General features: G+C 35.2%; 1 protein-coding gene across 2 annotated transcripts in view; it reads right to left on the bottom strand.

Moving 5' to 3' along the window:
- FBXL17 (F-box and leucine rich repeat protein 17) overlaps nucleotides 1-12065 on the bottom strand; it is a 275332-nt gene that overhangs the window by 246761 nt on the left and 16506 nt on the right. For both annotated transcript variants that reach the window (XM_058826053.1, XM_058826055.1), the window contains exons 3-4: nucleotides 11219-11476; nucleotides 10372-10503 (exon numbers count right to left, since the gene is read on the bottom strand). In XM_058826053.1, coding sequence (XP_058682036.1) covers nucleotides 10372-10503; nucleotides 11219-11476 — 390 coding nt within the window. The remainder of the gene's footprint in view (nucleotides 1-10371; nucleotides 10504-11218; nucleotides 11477-12065) is intronic.

Genomic DNA, 12065 nt, shown 5'->3' with positions numbered 1-12065 from the left:
AAGATATTTTCAGAAATGCCTAAAATCACAGAGAGTATCAACCACTATTTCATTCTAGAACTTCCCATCTTTCTGAAACAACAAATATATTACAATACATTTAAACAGCCTTATGTAGTAGCTGAAATCATCCAATTTCAGGAATAAAATCACAAATCTCACTCATGTTACACAATGCAGGTATTCTCCTCATAGATGAGTAACCCCTGTTATTTCCAAGAACCTGTGCAACAGCAAACACTCCCCCTCCCACCAAAACAATCCAGTAATTTCAGTGCAACCAACAACTTTCATTTTCACATATTTTAAACAGAAAATAAAATAAAAAAAAAACTAAAAAACTTTAAGGCTACTTTAAAGAAAACTATAAAAGTGCTTTTATAAAAGCATTTTTTAAAAAACTCTAAAGTAAAAACTCCAAACATGAACAGACTGAAAAATACAGTAAAAGAGAATTGTGCAGATGACGAGTGTTCCAAAGTTGACGTTTTATGCGGAGCAAACACCTCTTTTGTCACACCTACACGCTGCTGCAAAGCCTGGCAGCTGTACCTCTGGCACAAAACCACAGACAGCCCCAACAGGGTAACATCTCCAGACACACAAGGCCTACTGACAAACCCTCTGGGCAAAGGGCTCGTGTGCTAATGAGGGTGACCATGGCAGAGGTACAACCATGCCCCCAACAGCAGCACTACATGCAATAATCACAGCAAAAATGCAGCCCTTGGAAGCAGTCCACACCCACCCACAATGAAGTCGGCCCATTGACCCATTTAACAAATCCAGTCTATTTTTTCTTTTCAGAATGAGGAAAATAAAAATACATTATGAAAACCTTGCCTTTGGAGGTTTTTTATTTATTTTTCTCTATGTATAAGAGGAAAAAATATTTAAAAATAAGTACTTTACAATCATATTTGATATTTTTCATGATTTCGTAATCTAGATTTTTTTTTTTTTCTAATTTACATTTTGATGTTTCAGGTAGAAAATACTCTTAAAACATACTTGTGATTTTACCACAGTGGTAGGAGAGGGATCACCAGCACATTTTTATGGAAAATTTTTAGGGAAAGCCTAGATACATTAGAACTTTTATTAGTTATTACTGAAAAATAATAATTTAAAAAAAAATCCAGCTATACAAATCAAGGAAGGGGAGGAACACTAAGACAAGAACTCTTAAAAATACTGGCGCAAAGCTACACATAGCTCTAAATTAGCTACAATAACTGCAAAGTACCTATGTGTAAAGCTCAGACAAACACCGTGTTTTGAACATTATCATTCTGCATTAAAAAAACAATGACAGTTGTTAGGCCATAGCAAATTCTAAAATAAATAATGCTGTAATTCCTAGGATGAAAGTGCATAAAGTGTGTATGGCTGATACACTTGCAATTTAAGGGTAAATCCAAGTATAAATGCAAAAATTTACCCACTGGGGGGACTCAAGCTGCAGTTTAAAAACTTAAAATAATTTAACCTTGACTCAAAAAAGACAGTATTTAGGATGGTTTCAGCAGATTGATCTCCTGCCTGTTCAATTTGCCTGTAACACTGTCTACCAATAATGTAGCATTTTGGAGAACACAGCTACCTGGAAGAGGACCTCCAGGTACCAAATAGAAGGTGTATTTATATATGTGCTCCCTGGTACCAGTCGCTGTAGAAAGATGAGAAGAGGAAATGTACACATTTGTCGAACTTGTATCCTAATGATCTGGTCTCTCATACCAAAAAACTGTGACCTATTATTACAGTGAAGTCCTTTGGGAAACAAGCGTGTTTTCCCACAGCTCCAGAAATTTGACAAGTTCATTCTTCTAGCTTCATAAAGATAAAGTTCAACTGGAATTCGTTGGAAGGAAATTATATAAACAAAGATGCCTGCCTGTCATTCATTACTTTTACATAATCTTGTCTCTGTCGTACACAAATAAAAATGTATTTGTATTATCTTTGATTGATGCAAATTGCCACTATTTTAAAATAATGATACTGACAGTTTTAAGAGATTTGCTTCACGGTGTCATGCTTATGATCTCTTTCAGTACGCATCACAGTTCACTGAGAGAAACATTATTAGTTTTGATTTACTGCTATCCTTAGTGAATGGCTGAAAGCTCTTAGAAAGTACAACGAGAGTCAAAATACCAACTTAACAGATGAAGAACCTACAAGTGATTCATCTGGAGTTTGCCAGTGCTCTCTTCAACACAAGATATCACTAGATTAAAACAACTAAACAAAAAAAACCCAGCAAGAAAACAAACCACAGAAATCTCAGATCCATTTAGTAAATTTTAATATCTAACAGCATATATTTTAGCAAAAGGATTTTTCACTCTAGTATCATGGAATTTGGTTTATGACTAAAGTACTGTAATGCCAGTGATCCCAAAGGAGAAATAAATATGGTTATTTCAAACAACTGAAAGGGCTCCACATCCGGCTACCAATTCCTGGAGATCAAGTTTTTAATTAAAAGCTCAAATAACTTATTCAACAACAAGAGCAGTCAAAAAACATACAAAAGAAAACAAAAAACAGAAATGCCTATATTCTAACTCAAAATTTAAAACTCACAACTTGCTGAAGTTTGCTTGTATATTGCATTTAGGATTTTTGCATTACCTCCATCCATTTGGACTTCCAATACCAAAATCTTCAACAGTGAGAACATTATTTGTTACAGTTCGCCCTAAGTTTGATATACAACATTAACATGCCAGCCATTAATGCACAGGCATAAAAAGATGTTACTTGAATGTATAAACGAACTTATTTAATCTTTACTAAAATGATATGCAAAATACATCATCTTAAAGTATGAAATGAATATAATGTTTATAATACATAATAATAAATATAAATAATATAATTATATTTAATAATAATAAACAAACCTTATCATGCAGCCCAAAAAGTAAAAAAAAGTACTATATAGGCCACTTTTCCACTCTTTTATTCCATGACTCATCATTGCATTAATCTTCAGTATACATACTGCACATTTTTAGACATAGAATGTTTATTAAAAGTGATAACAAATTACAGCCCAAATAAATGCTTTTAGTGGTATAATGCCTTATTTTTTAACAATATCAAATCTGGAAGTGTTTTAAACAGTAGTGTAGGTGCAGCCATTAATCAACCACATGTAACCCGTCAAGAGTCAAAAAGTATAATTAATGCAACAATACAGATTACAGCTCCAGGTCTTGGCTTCTTTTAAATGTGTACACACACAGAGCGTACATGTCAAGTAAACTCACAACATGGAAATGCAGTAACTGTCTAATAAGAAAAAAAAGAAAAGCAGAAAGTGGTGAAACCATACAGCTGACCTCATTGAGACACTTAAGAATTATTCTGACAGCAATCCTGGCAGCTGAAGGGAACACGGGTTCTGTGGAACCAGCATAATATCCAGAACTCATCTGTGGCACTTTGGAAATTACCCACATCGCAGGCTGGAAGTTCATCACCACTGCAAAATCAATGCCGCCACCTAAGGGTGAAAACACTGCACTGTGTTTAGATACAGTACTTACAGAAAGTTATTCTGAAAATAAAATTCTGACTCCTGCACTGTGGTTCTAACGCCTTCACAGCAGATACATGTAGCTGATTTATGCATATGTACACAAGCTTTGCCTTTTTCCCTTCTATTAACATCAAACTTGGCATAAACTCCACTGCAGGAACAGTATTATAGAAACTACCCAGGTCAAAATGCAACAGATCTAAACAAAAAAAAACAAAAAAAAACAAAAAACAAACAAAAAAAACCCAAACCAAACAAAAAAAAAAAAAAAAAAAAGAAGACCCAAAAAAAGACCCAAAAAAAAGACCACAAAGATTGAAATCTGAGAAATAAGGTTCTGTAAGTTAGGTTTCTAAGAAGTTGACAGAATCATTTTACATTGTTAAAAAAAGTTAATAAAGTAAATGTTTCAGAAGAGCTTGTCAAAAGACAATCTTTTCCATAACATTTTCACTACCAGACAGATGTGTCATGTAGTTCTTAAAAAAGCATGAGTTCCCACACCTCATCCTATGGCTGTTAAGAGCATTTTTAAAGTGCTGAACCTTACTTTCATGGTACATTAGGTGGTTCTGGTGTGTATGCAAAGTGTTTGAGAAACTACAATATAAGAGGGACTTTATCATTACCAGTCCATACAATCAGCATGCCATTTGCACAAAGATTTTGCTTTAGAAATCGCTAATTTAGTACTTGACAGAAGATGGAACATCTTTACCCTAAGCTATGATATACAGTTTACACAAGAAAGAAATCCATCTCGGTATGTACAGAATCCTTTACTATGGGGGTGGTGAGGCACGGGAACAGGTCATCCAGAGATGCTGTGGAATGTCCCATCCCTGGAAGGGGACAGGTTGCATGGGGCTTTGAGCCACGTGGCCTGCTGATGTTGTGGTAGTGGGGTTGAGACCAGAACTCTTAAGGTCCCCTCCAACTCAAACCATTCCATGATTCCACCATCTTCCTGAATATGTATATACACTTTTAGCAAGCAGATAGTAACTGAAAGATGGCAGTTATTCAGCATAAACAAGTCCTAAGTAGGACAAGCTACATGAAGCTACAAAGTCATGTGATTTAGTGTGTTGCTTGTTTAGAATCAGTAGCTGGATTTGCTGAAGCCTTAGGCCAGAAGCTGTGAACTTAGACTAGATATGCTTTCAGCTGGAATAATTAATTTGCCTAGCCATCTTCCTAGGAACTGGTACAGTGCTGTGTTTTAGCTTTAGTATGAAAAGAATATTGATAACACAGTGATGTTTCAGTTGTTGCTAGGAATGTTCATTATATTAAGACTAGTGCCTTTTTAGCTTTCCATGCTCTGCCAGTCAGCAGGTGCATCAGAAAAAAAACCAAACAGAAAACAAGAAGGTTAGAGTTGCCAGCAGAAGCTGGAGCACAATGAGACAAGAAATAAAAGGCCTGCCTGCGTGGTAGACATGAACGAAGAAATCAGAAAAGTGCTAGAAGACCATGAACCAAAAATCACCATTGGATCAAAGCATGAGAAGAGTGTGTGAGAGGTGGGGGCATAAGTCATAAGGATATAATTGCCTGGAGTTTTCTTTGTTCTGGGTCCCTCTTTGAAGGCACCCAACTTTCGCTGACCTGATGCTGTATCTCTGTTAAACCCATTACTTTTATAAATCAGATGTCTGAGATTCTGCTGCAGGAAACCTAGGTCACACCTGAAGGAGGAGGCACCTGTGTCTGCAAAGAAATACAGCAGCAGGGTCCTTCTAAACACGGGGGTTTAATTGCAAAAACAGTAATTGAAGGGAGAAGTCTGGAACAACTACAGTTCTTTTCAAAACCTCAGGTAATGAAATAAAGTAATTCAAAAATATTACATACAGAAAGTATGCCTAAAGAAACATGGGATCACAATTCTTCTTCTGAAATTTCTTCAAGTAGAAGAACAGTTTTGTATGTAAAACATACATAACTGTATGTAAAATGTGAAATAGCATATGGAATATATTGTGGGGGATGGAGAAAGGACAGGGAAATTACATTCTTTAGTAATACTTTTCCCAAAAATTTCTTTCATTTACTTGTTACCATTGAAACAAAGTAAGTTACTTCCATGCATTATAAACATCTGACACTGTTCAGTTTATATGCCTTATAATATATTCTTCCTGAAATAATTTGCCTGGGCTAAACTGAAAGCACAATACTCTCTCCTCTCAATGTTTGTGACACAAGGTACAATGCTAAAGTAAGTGTTTGTAGATGACAAGCAGGAAGCAGGAAGGGAAATGCTTCCCAAAGTAAAAAAATAAGTGGGATGGGGAATATCATTAAAAGACAAAAATAAATTTAACAGCTTACACAATGCTGATTATTCAGAAAATATGAGAATTAAGTTAATTTTTTTCCTTTGCATTTTATACTAAGTTGATTCTAACCAATGTTTTAAAGGCATATGTTAACTGTTTAATTGTGTGAGAAAACTGTAATATTCTGTTTAGTTTATCTTAATTCATTTTTACTGAAACTTAAGCATATTATTCATACATCTTAGGCACTGTAGTTTCTATCAAACATAGCATCACAGCTAACTTTAATTTTAACCCTTATCTACTGCAAACTGCAAAGGTAAGCAGAACACTTACAGAATACTCATCTTAAAAAACTGTTAAATAGCCACCTGTAGAATATGTGTTTAAAAAGTGTTATCACATATCAAACATATTGCCAACTGGGCCAAAACTTGGTTATCTTGAAGTTGAAGAATCAAGAGTCTAAGAAATGGAAACATGGTCAAGTTATATTCTAACTGTCTTAATTAACGTATTTGGGAACAATCAAACAAATTATTTGCCTCTAAGGATCTACTTCACAACATGATTTTACTGGAAAGGAAGAAGTGCTGCCACAGGAGCTACTACAGTAGCCTATCCACTCCTAAATGAGGTTGTAAAAGAGAAGATGAAGCGTGGGAACAAACTGTAGAGGCAGGAATGTTGTCATTCTCTCACAGTATCTAAAACTCCACCTCACTTCATTGTCCATATCTGGTTCACCATAAAAAAATGCAAACACTGGGTAGAATAGGGAGATACACGCCCGTAACTACCACCTCTTAAGTTTCAGCAACCATTGTATTATAATTTTAGCTATTAAGTCACCAAGTTAAGGAAATGCAATTAAAAAGAAAACAGTGTGTTAAATAAAATTAGTTAAGTGGGGAAGGGTTTTCTCCAGCTCTACAGTTAGCTCCCAAATTTAGATCTACTCTAATTGAAATAAGGAAAACAGCTTGTGCAAAAGCTTCTGGAGATTACCCTTCTGTTTGGGTGCACTGTAGTCAACCTTTAAAATCCATCCTGCTATGCAAGGTGGCAATAAAAGCAATTCAGGTTAAGTATCCCTGGCTCTGTGTCTCAGTGAGAGTACTACAAGTTAGTGTGGAGCAGTTCTCTGACTTTGCACCCAAGCTATGTACTCTCTGTGTGGGGTGGAAAGATAAAAAACAGCATTTGCTACAAAGATAACAATGAAATTAACCCGTCCATCTTCCACCAGCTTAATTCATGTTGAACATTCAGATGATGCAAAGAGAAGTTACAACATACCACGAAATAAGTCACAACCATAGAATAAAAAATCCAAATAAGTTCAGTCAAGAAAGCATGAAATTCTTCAGTTTTGTCTGGACAGAGCTATAATCTGTTCTTCCATTTGAACTGAAATTTTGTGAGATTATTCAATTGCATCAGACTGGCTGGGGGCAGATCATGAAAGACAACACAGTGGTACACTTCCTAAGTCCTGCAAAGTTTTTTTTGTTTGTTTGTTTGTTTCTTTTTACTAGGTTCCAAATTTGGCCAGTATGCTTCAGAAAAGAGGTTCAGCATATAATTATTCTTTCATTCAAAGGACAGAGGAAAAATAAATATGTTTCAAAGAGATACAAATCCTAAACAGTCATGCAAATAATAACAACCTTCTGTTGTTGAGTTCGCCATGCAACATTAACTTTTTCCTCCTACATCCTTTGTCCCATTTATTAATTGCAGCTTTTGCTTATTACCATGACATAATCAGCACTTCAAAGACAGGAAAGGGTCTATTTTTCTGTGAAATGACTAGCATACTCAACAATCAGAACATAAATTCTCCTTTCTCTGTTTCTGCTCAGCAGTCTGATAACAGAGTTACTAAGCAACAGATGAAGCAACACATGTGTTGCCTGATCCACACACATTTCACTACAAAGTAACATTCACAGAGGCATTATTTAGCTGATGGTTGCCTCTGCCTAGATGTATTTTTGAAGTGTAAAACCCATTAGTGTGAGACAAGTCTATGTGAAAACTCAGCCATCAGGTACTATCTGTAATGCACTATACATTTTGAAATTAACAGAAATTGCCTGTAAGAGTCATAATTTTGAGCACCTCTAAGAAAGGAATAAACAAGAAAATACAAAACACAAGACTATTCACATTATTTACATGGATGCTACAGCAGTTGCTTAAAAGGGGAGGGACAATATGAGTCCTCTTCCTAGCATACTGACAATGTATGGATTTTAAATACACAGACGAAGCCCTTGTACATAAAGAACACTTTTCTTGACACAGAATATTTTGATTTCAGAGAATGAATACTTATTTTGAAAAGACACACACACAGAAACCCATTTCCCCAAACCACCTTCTTCACCAGAGGAGAAGGAAGTACTATGTGCCACACCAAACACCAAGGACAGTTTTTAGAAGGGAGAAAAGTAACCCACAGAATTTGACAAACCATTTGCCAACCATTACTCCCTTTTAAGGTAATTCCACAACTAAACAGTTCCTGTATTTTTTACTTATTTTGGAATGTAAAAGTTTCTACTTTACAATTGCATGAGAACTTCTTAAAAGTTGTCTTAGTTCATCACACAAAACTGCACTGCAACATGACTTGAAAGCCTCTTGCCCCTAGCAAGGGGAAAGCAGAGCAGCTTCTTCAGCTTTGTCATGTAGTAGTATTGTTCAAGTGTTATTTTATTCTAGGGATTCAACAAACACCCTGGAGTTCATAACAGCTTCAAAACTTATTTCATGTGTACATATGAAGATTTATGGAGCTGAATTTTAATTTTACAGAGCTATACCAAGTTTACCCCAAGACTTTTTCCTCCCACTGAAAAATTAAGGATGGGCAGGAATTTAAGTACAATTAGATATGAAAAAAAGGAAGTATATATATGAAAAACCAGGCAAAAATTCGGTTTTGGTAAGTCACTAGACAAATTACCAGAAGAGAAAAAATTTAGATAAATTTCCTATTAATTTGACAACAAATATTTTTGTCTTCTCTGCAATTAAAAATCAGTGCTATGTTTTCAACAATGAAGGCAACCAAATTAAGAGCACATTTCACAATTGCCTTAAAAAGCATTAAGGTACTTATTAAGTTCCATTTCAACCAGGAACTTTGATGGCAATTCAGATATTAAAACCACAAAGTCTTTAAGTGCTAGTAACTGCAATAACAACTTCTTAGGTTACATTTCATACTATAAAGATAGTAAAAAAATTCAATGATGAGAATTCCAAGATGCGTCTACAAGGAATGCTAAGTTAATAGTTTGCCTTCATATTTCCCAATGATAAAGCACTTACGTGGATATTTAAACTTACTGCATCCTTAATTACAATTAAGCCATCTTTCACATACAATTATGCAAATCATGAAGGTTTCCTCTTCCTTTCAAATTCAAATGATTTTAATTAACCCACGTTTCTCTGTCCAGAGATGGAAGTAGGAGGTTTTTCTTTCCAGACATCTCAGATGATTTATTTTTCTTTGTCGTATTTAAAGGTTTTATGTATTAAGGTAAGTATTGGAAGGACTAGCTCTGACAGTATTCAAGATTGTGTTTCAATACAGGAGGAGGATCATGCCCTTTTTCTGCATTTAAACTATACAGAAATCTAAGTTTAGGTCTTTATCTTCTATTTTTCAACTTTCTGTAGTCTGATCAAAACAAGTAACTTCTGCCTTTTTCTTTCTTAGTTGATTTCAGATTTTTTTTTTTTAATATAAACCAATCTTGCGCATTAGCATATCTCAATTTGAAGCCAATTATCAAATGTTTCTTGAATACAAGGTATGCTGTTTTCTTACAATTTATTTGTTCCACACAAAGGTTGTAACCATGACGTTAGCTCACAGCTAAAAATTCAACTGCAAGCATATTTCACTTTTTTTCTGTAAGAAACAAATTTTTAAACAAAATTAAATTTTAGAAAAATCCTAAGACACCGTTCTGCTATACCATTTACAAGCCACTCTCTTTCTACTTTAGAAACCATAATTTCAGAGACTGCTTAGAATTAGGAAGCAAGATTGTTTTATTACTCCTCAACAACTTCCTTCTACTAGCACAGGCAGGCTATCCTGATGACAAAGTGATATATTTCAAGAAAACACTATCAGAGTGTATCACTTGTAATCAAGAACCCAAGCTCCAAAAATCTTACAGCTGTTTGCACTTTTTACTGCACTTGTAGAAACAAAAGAAACATTCCACATGAACTAAATATTTTCCTGTACAAACCATGAAGTTCCCAAACAATTAATCCTGAAATACCGTGTTAAAAAACAAGATAATACATTTAGCTTAACTTGTACTTTGCATCACCTTCTGAGCTATCTCTGTAGAATTGCAATTTTCACAGCCAGGAACATTTTTAAACAATTCATGTGCAAAAAGCAGCCATTCTAAAGAAAATTTTTAAAAGATAAGAGCAAGAGAAAGCTTTGACAATCAAAATGCCTTGGGAAGAAAAAAAATCATGATATGTACTTACTAATTTGTTTTCTTGCATATATATTCTTTGCAGCTTCAGACAGCCTTTAGCTATGATGATCATTCCTTCATCTGAGATCTTGTAACACTGCCCAAAATGTATGTCTTTCAATTCCCTGCATTTTGAACCGAGCTGCAATTAATGAAATCAAAGGGAAAAAAAAAACACCAATGGAATTTGACTAAAATGAAGAGATGGGAGGAAAGGCGTTTTTCTGCTTCTCCACCCCCCATTGAAAATTATCTTTCTTTTCAGGCTTTGAAACACTATATGCAAACAAAAGATTCTAATTACACATGTGGCAAAATAAAGTTGCTAACTGTGGTCAACAAAATGGAGTTAAGAGCAGCACCTAATAGCCTAGTTATTTACTGTGTGTTCAGGTAGCTAACAATGCCTTTATGCTTAACAATTTATTTGATTTACCCTAACTCATAAGTGCTCCTTTAACATTTTCTTGTGGATGAAACCTTCTTGCACATCTAACAAATAAAGATATTAGTCACCTTCAGCATTCATAAAGCAAAAAGAGTTACTTCAACACAGGTTTTGAATTGCAACCAAGCTCAGGAAAATTTCACAGATGTGAAGTGTAGGATGTCAAACTGCAGATTTAACTACAAAAGCAATCATTCAATCCCCGGGTATTAAAAAGAAAAAAGGAAGTATGTGCAGTATCTAGAGAATAGTATTCACTGCACCAAAAAAACTCTCCATACACCAACTTTTAAAACAGAAGATTTTTTGATATTTTAATTACATCAATCCTAAGAAAGGATATCTTCTTTTACTTGCTAAGCTGAAATATACTAAGTTTACAGAAGGAATTTGTGGAATGGATGGTTACCTGCTTCAGGCCTTCATCAGTGAGTCTGTCTTGATTACCCACATGCACTTTCTGAAGATGAGGACACTGAGAGGCAACTGCAATAATAGAGGTGTCAGAAAGCTGTTTACACCTGTAGGCAGTATACCTTAGGAGCCCAGGACATTTAATTGCTAATATGCATACTCCTGTATCAGACACATTGCGACAATCAGAAATATTGATTTCAGTAATATTCTGGCTTCTTGATGCTATTTTTTCCAACAGCTCATCAGTCACCTGCAAAGAAAAAAAAAAATGCTCACATGTAATTTTTTCCATACCGATCTTTTATGTCATTAAGACTAAAATAGCTGCTTGTAAGATGCATTTCCATGAGCTATAGGAAAAATGAAACTGTATCTCCTTTACAAATACTACTGATGGCTCAGTATTTTACTGTAATTGGTTTGTTTCAGCGGTTGGGGGGCCTGATGGTTTTGATAGAATATGGGCTACTGGGGGAAAGCCAGTTCTGACAGACTATGTAGACCGTAGCTAGATGGTTTCATGATAAAGCTCAGAGAGGGAAAGGCAACATCTAGACAAGTACAGAAAATATGGGCAGCTGGAGGAATTTATGTCACCACAAAAAGAATCCCGAATGGCTGCCCAACTTGACAGAAGCTCTCTGTCAAACAGTCTGAGCTCCAGAGTTAGGAGGGTAACCACAGACCTACTTCTCTTTTCAGCCATGAATAGACTATCTGTGATACCCAGGTATAAGAAAGATAAACTACTTGTTGGTAGAATTGCCTTATTAAGGTTTAGGGCTTGATGTGCTTAAATGACCTCAGCTCCTAGGAGACGTTAACAAAGCTTGGGGAGG

The sequence above is a fragment of the Poecile atricapillus genome, chromosome Z (assembly GCF_030490865.1).
Source record: "Poecile atricapillus isolate bPoeAtr1 chromosome Z, bPoeAtr1.hap1, whole genome shotgun sequence".
In the NCBI taxonomy this organism is placed as follows: Eukaryota; Metazoa; Chordata; class Aves; order Passeriformes; family Paridae; genus Poecile; species Poecile atricapillus.
The sequence above is the reverse complement of the archived record's forward strand: the minus strand, read 5'-3'. Positions and strand labels throughout refer to the sequence as shown.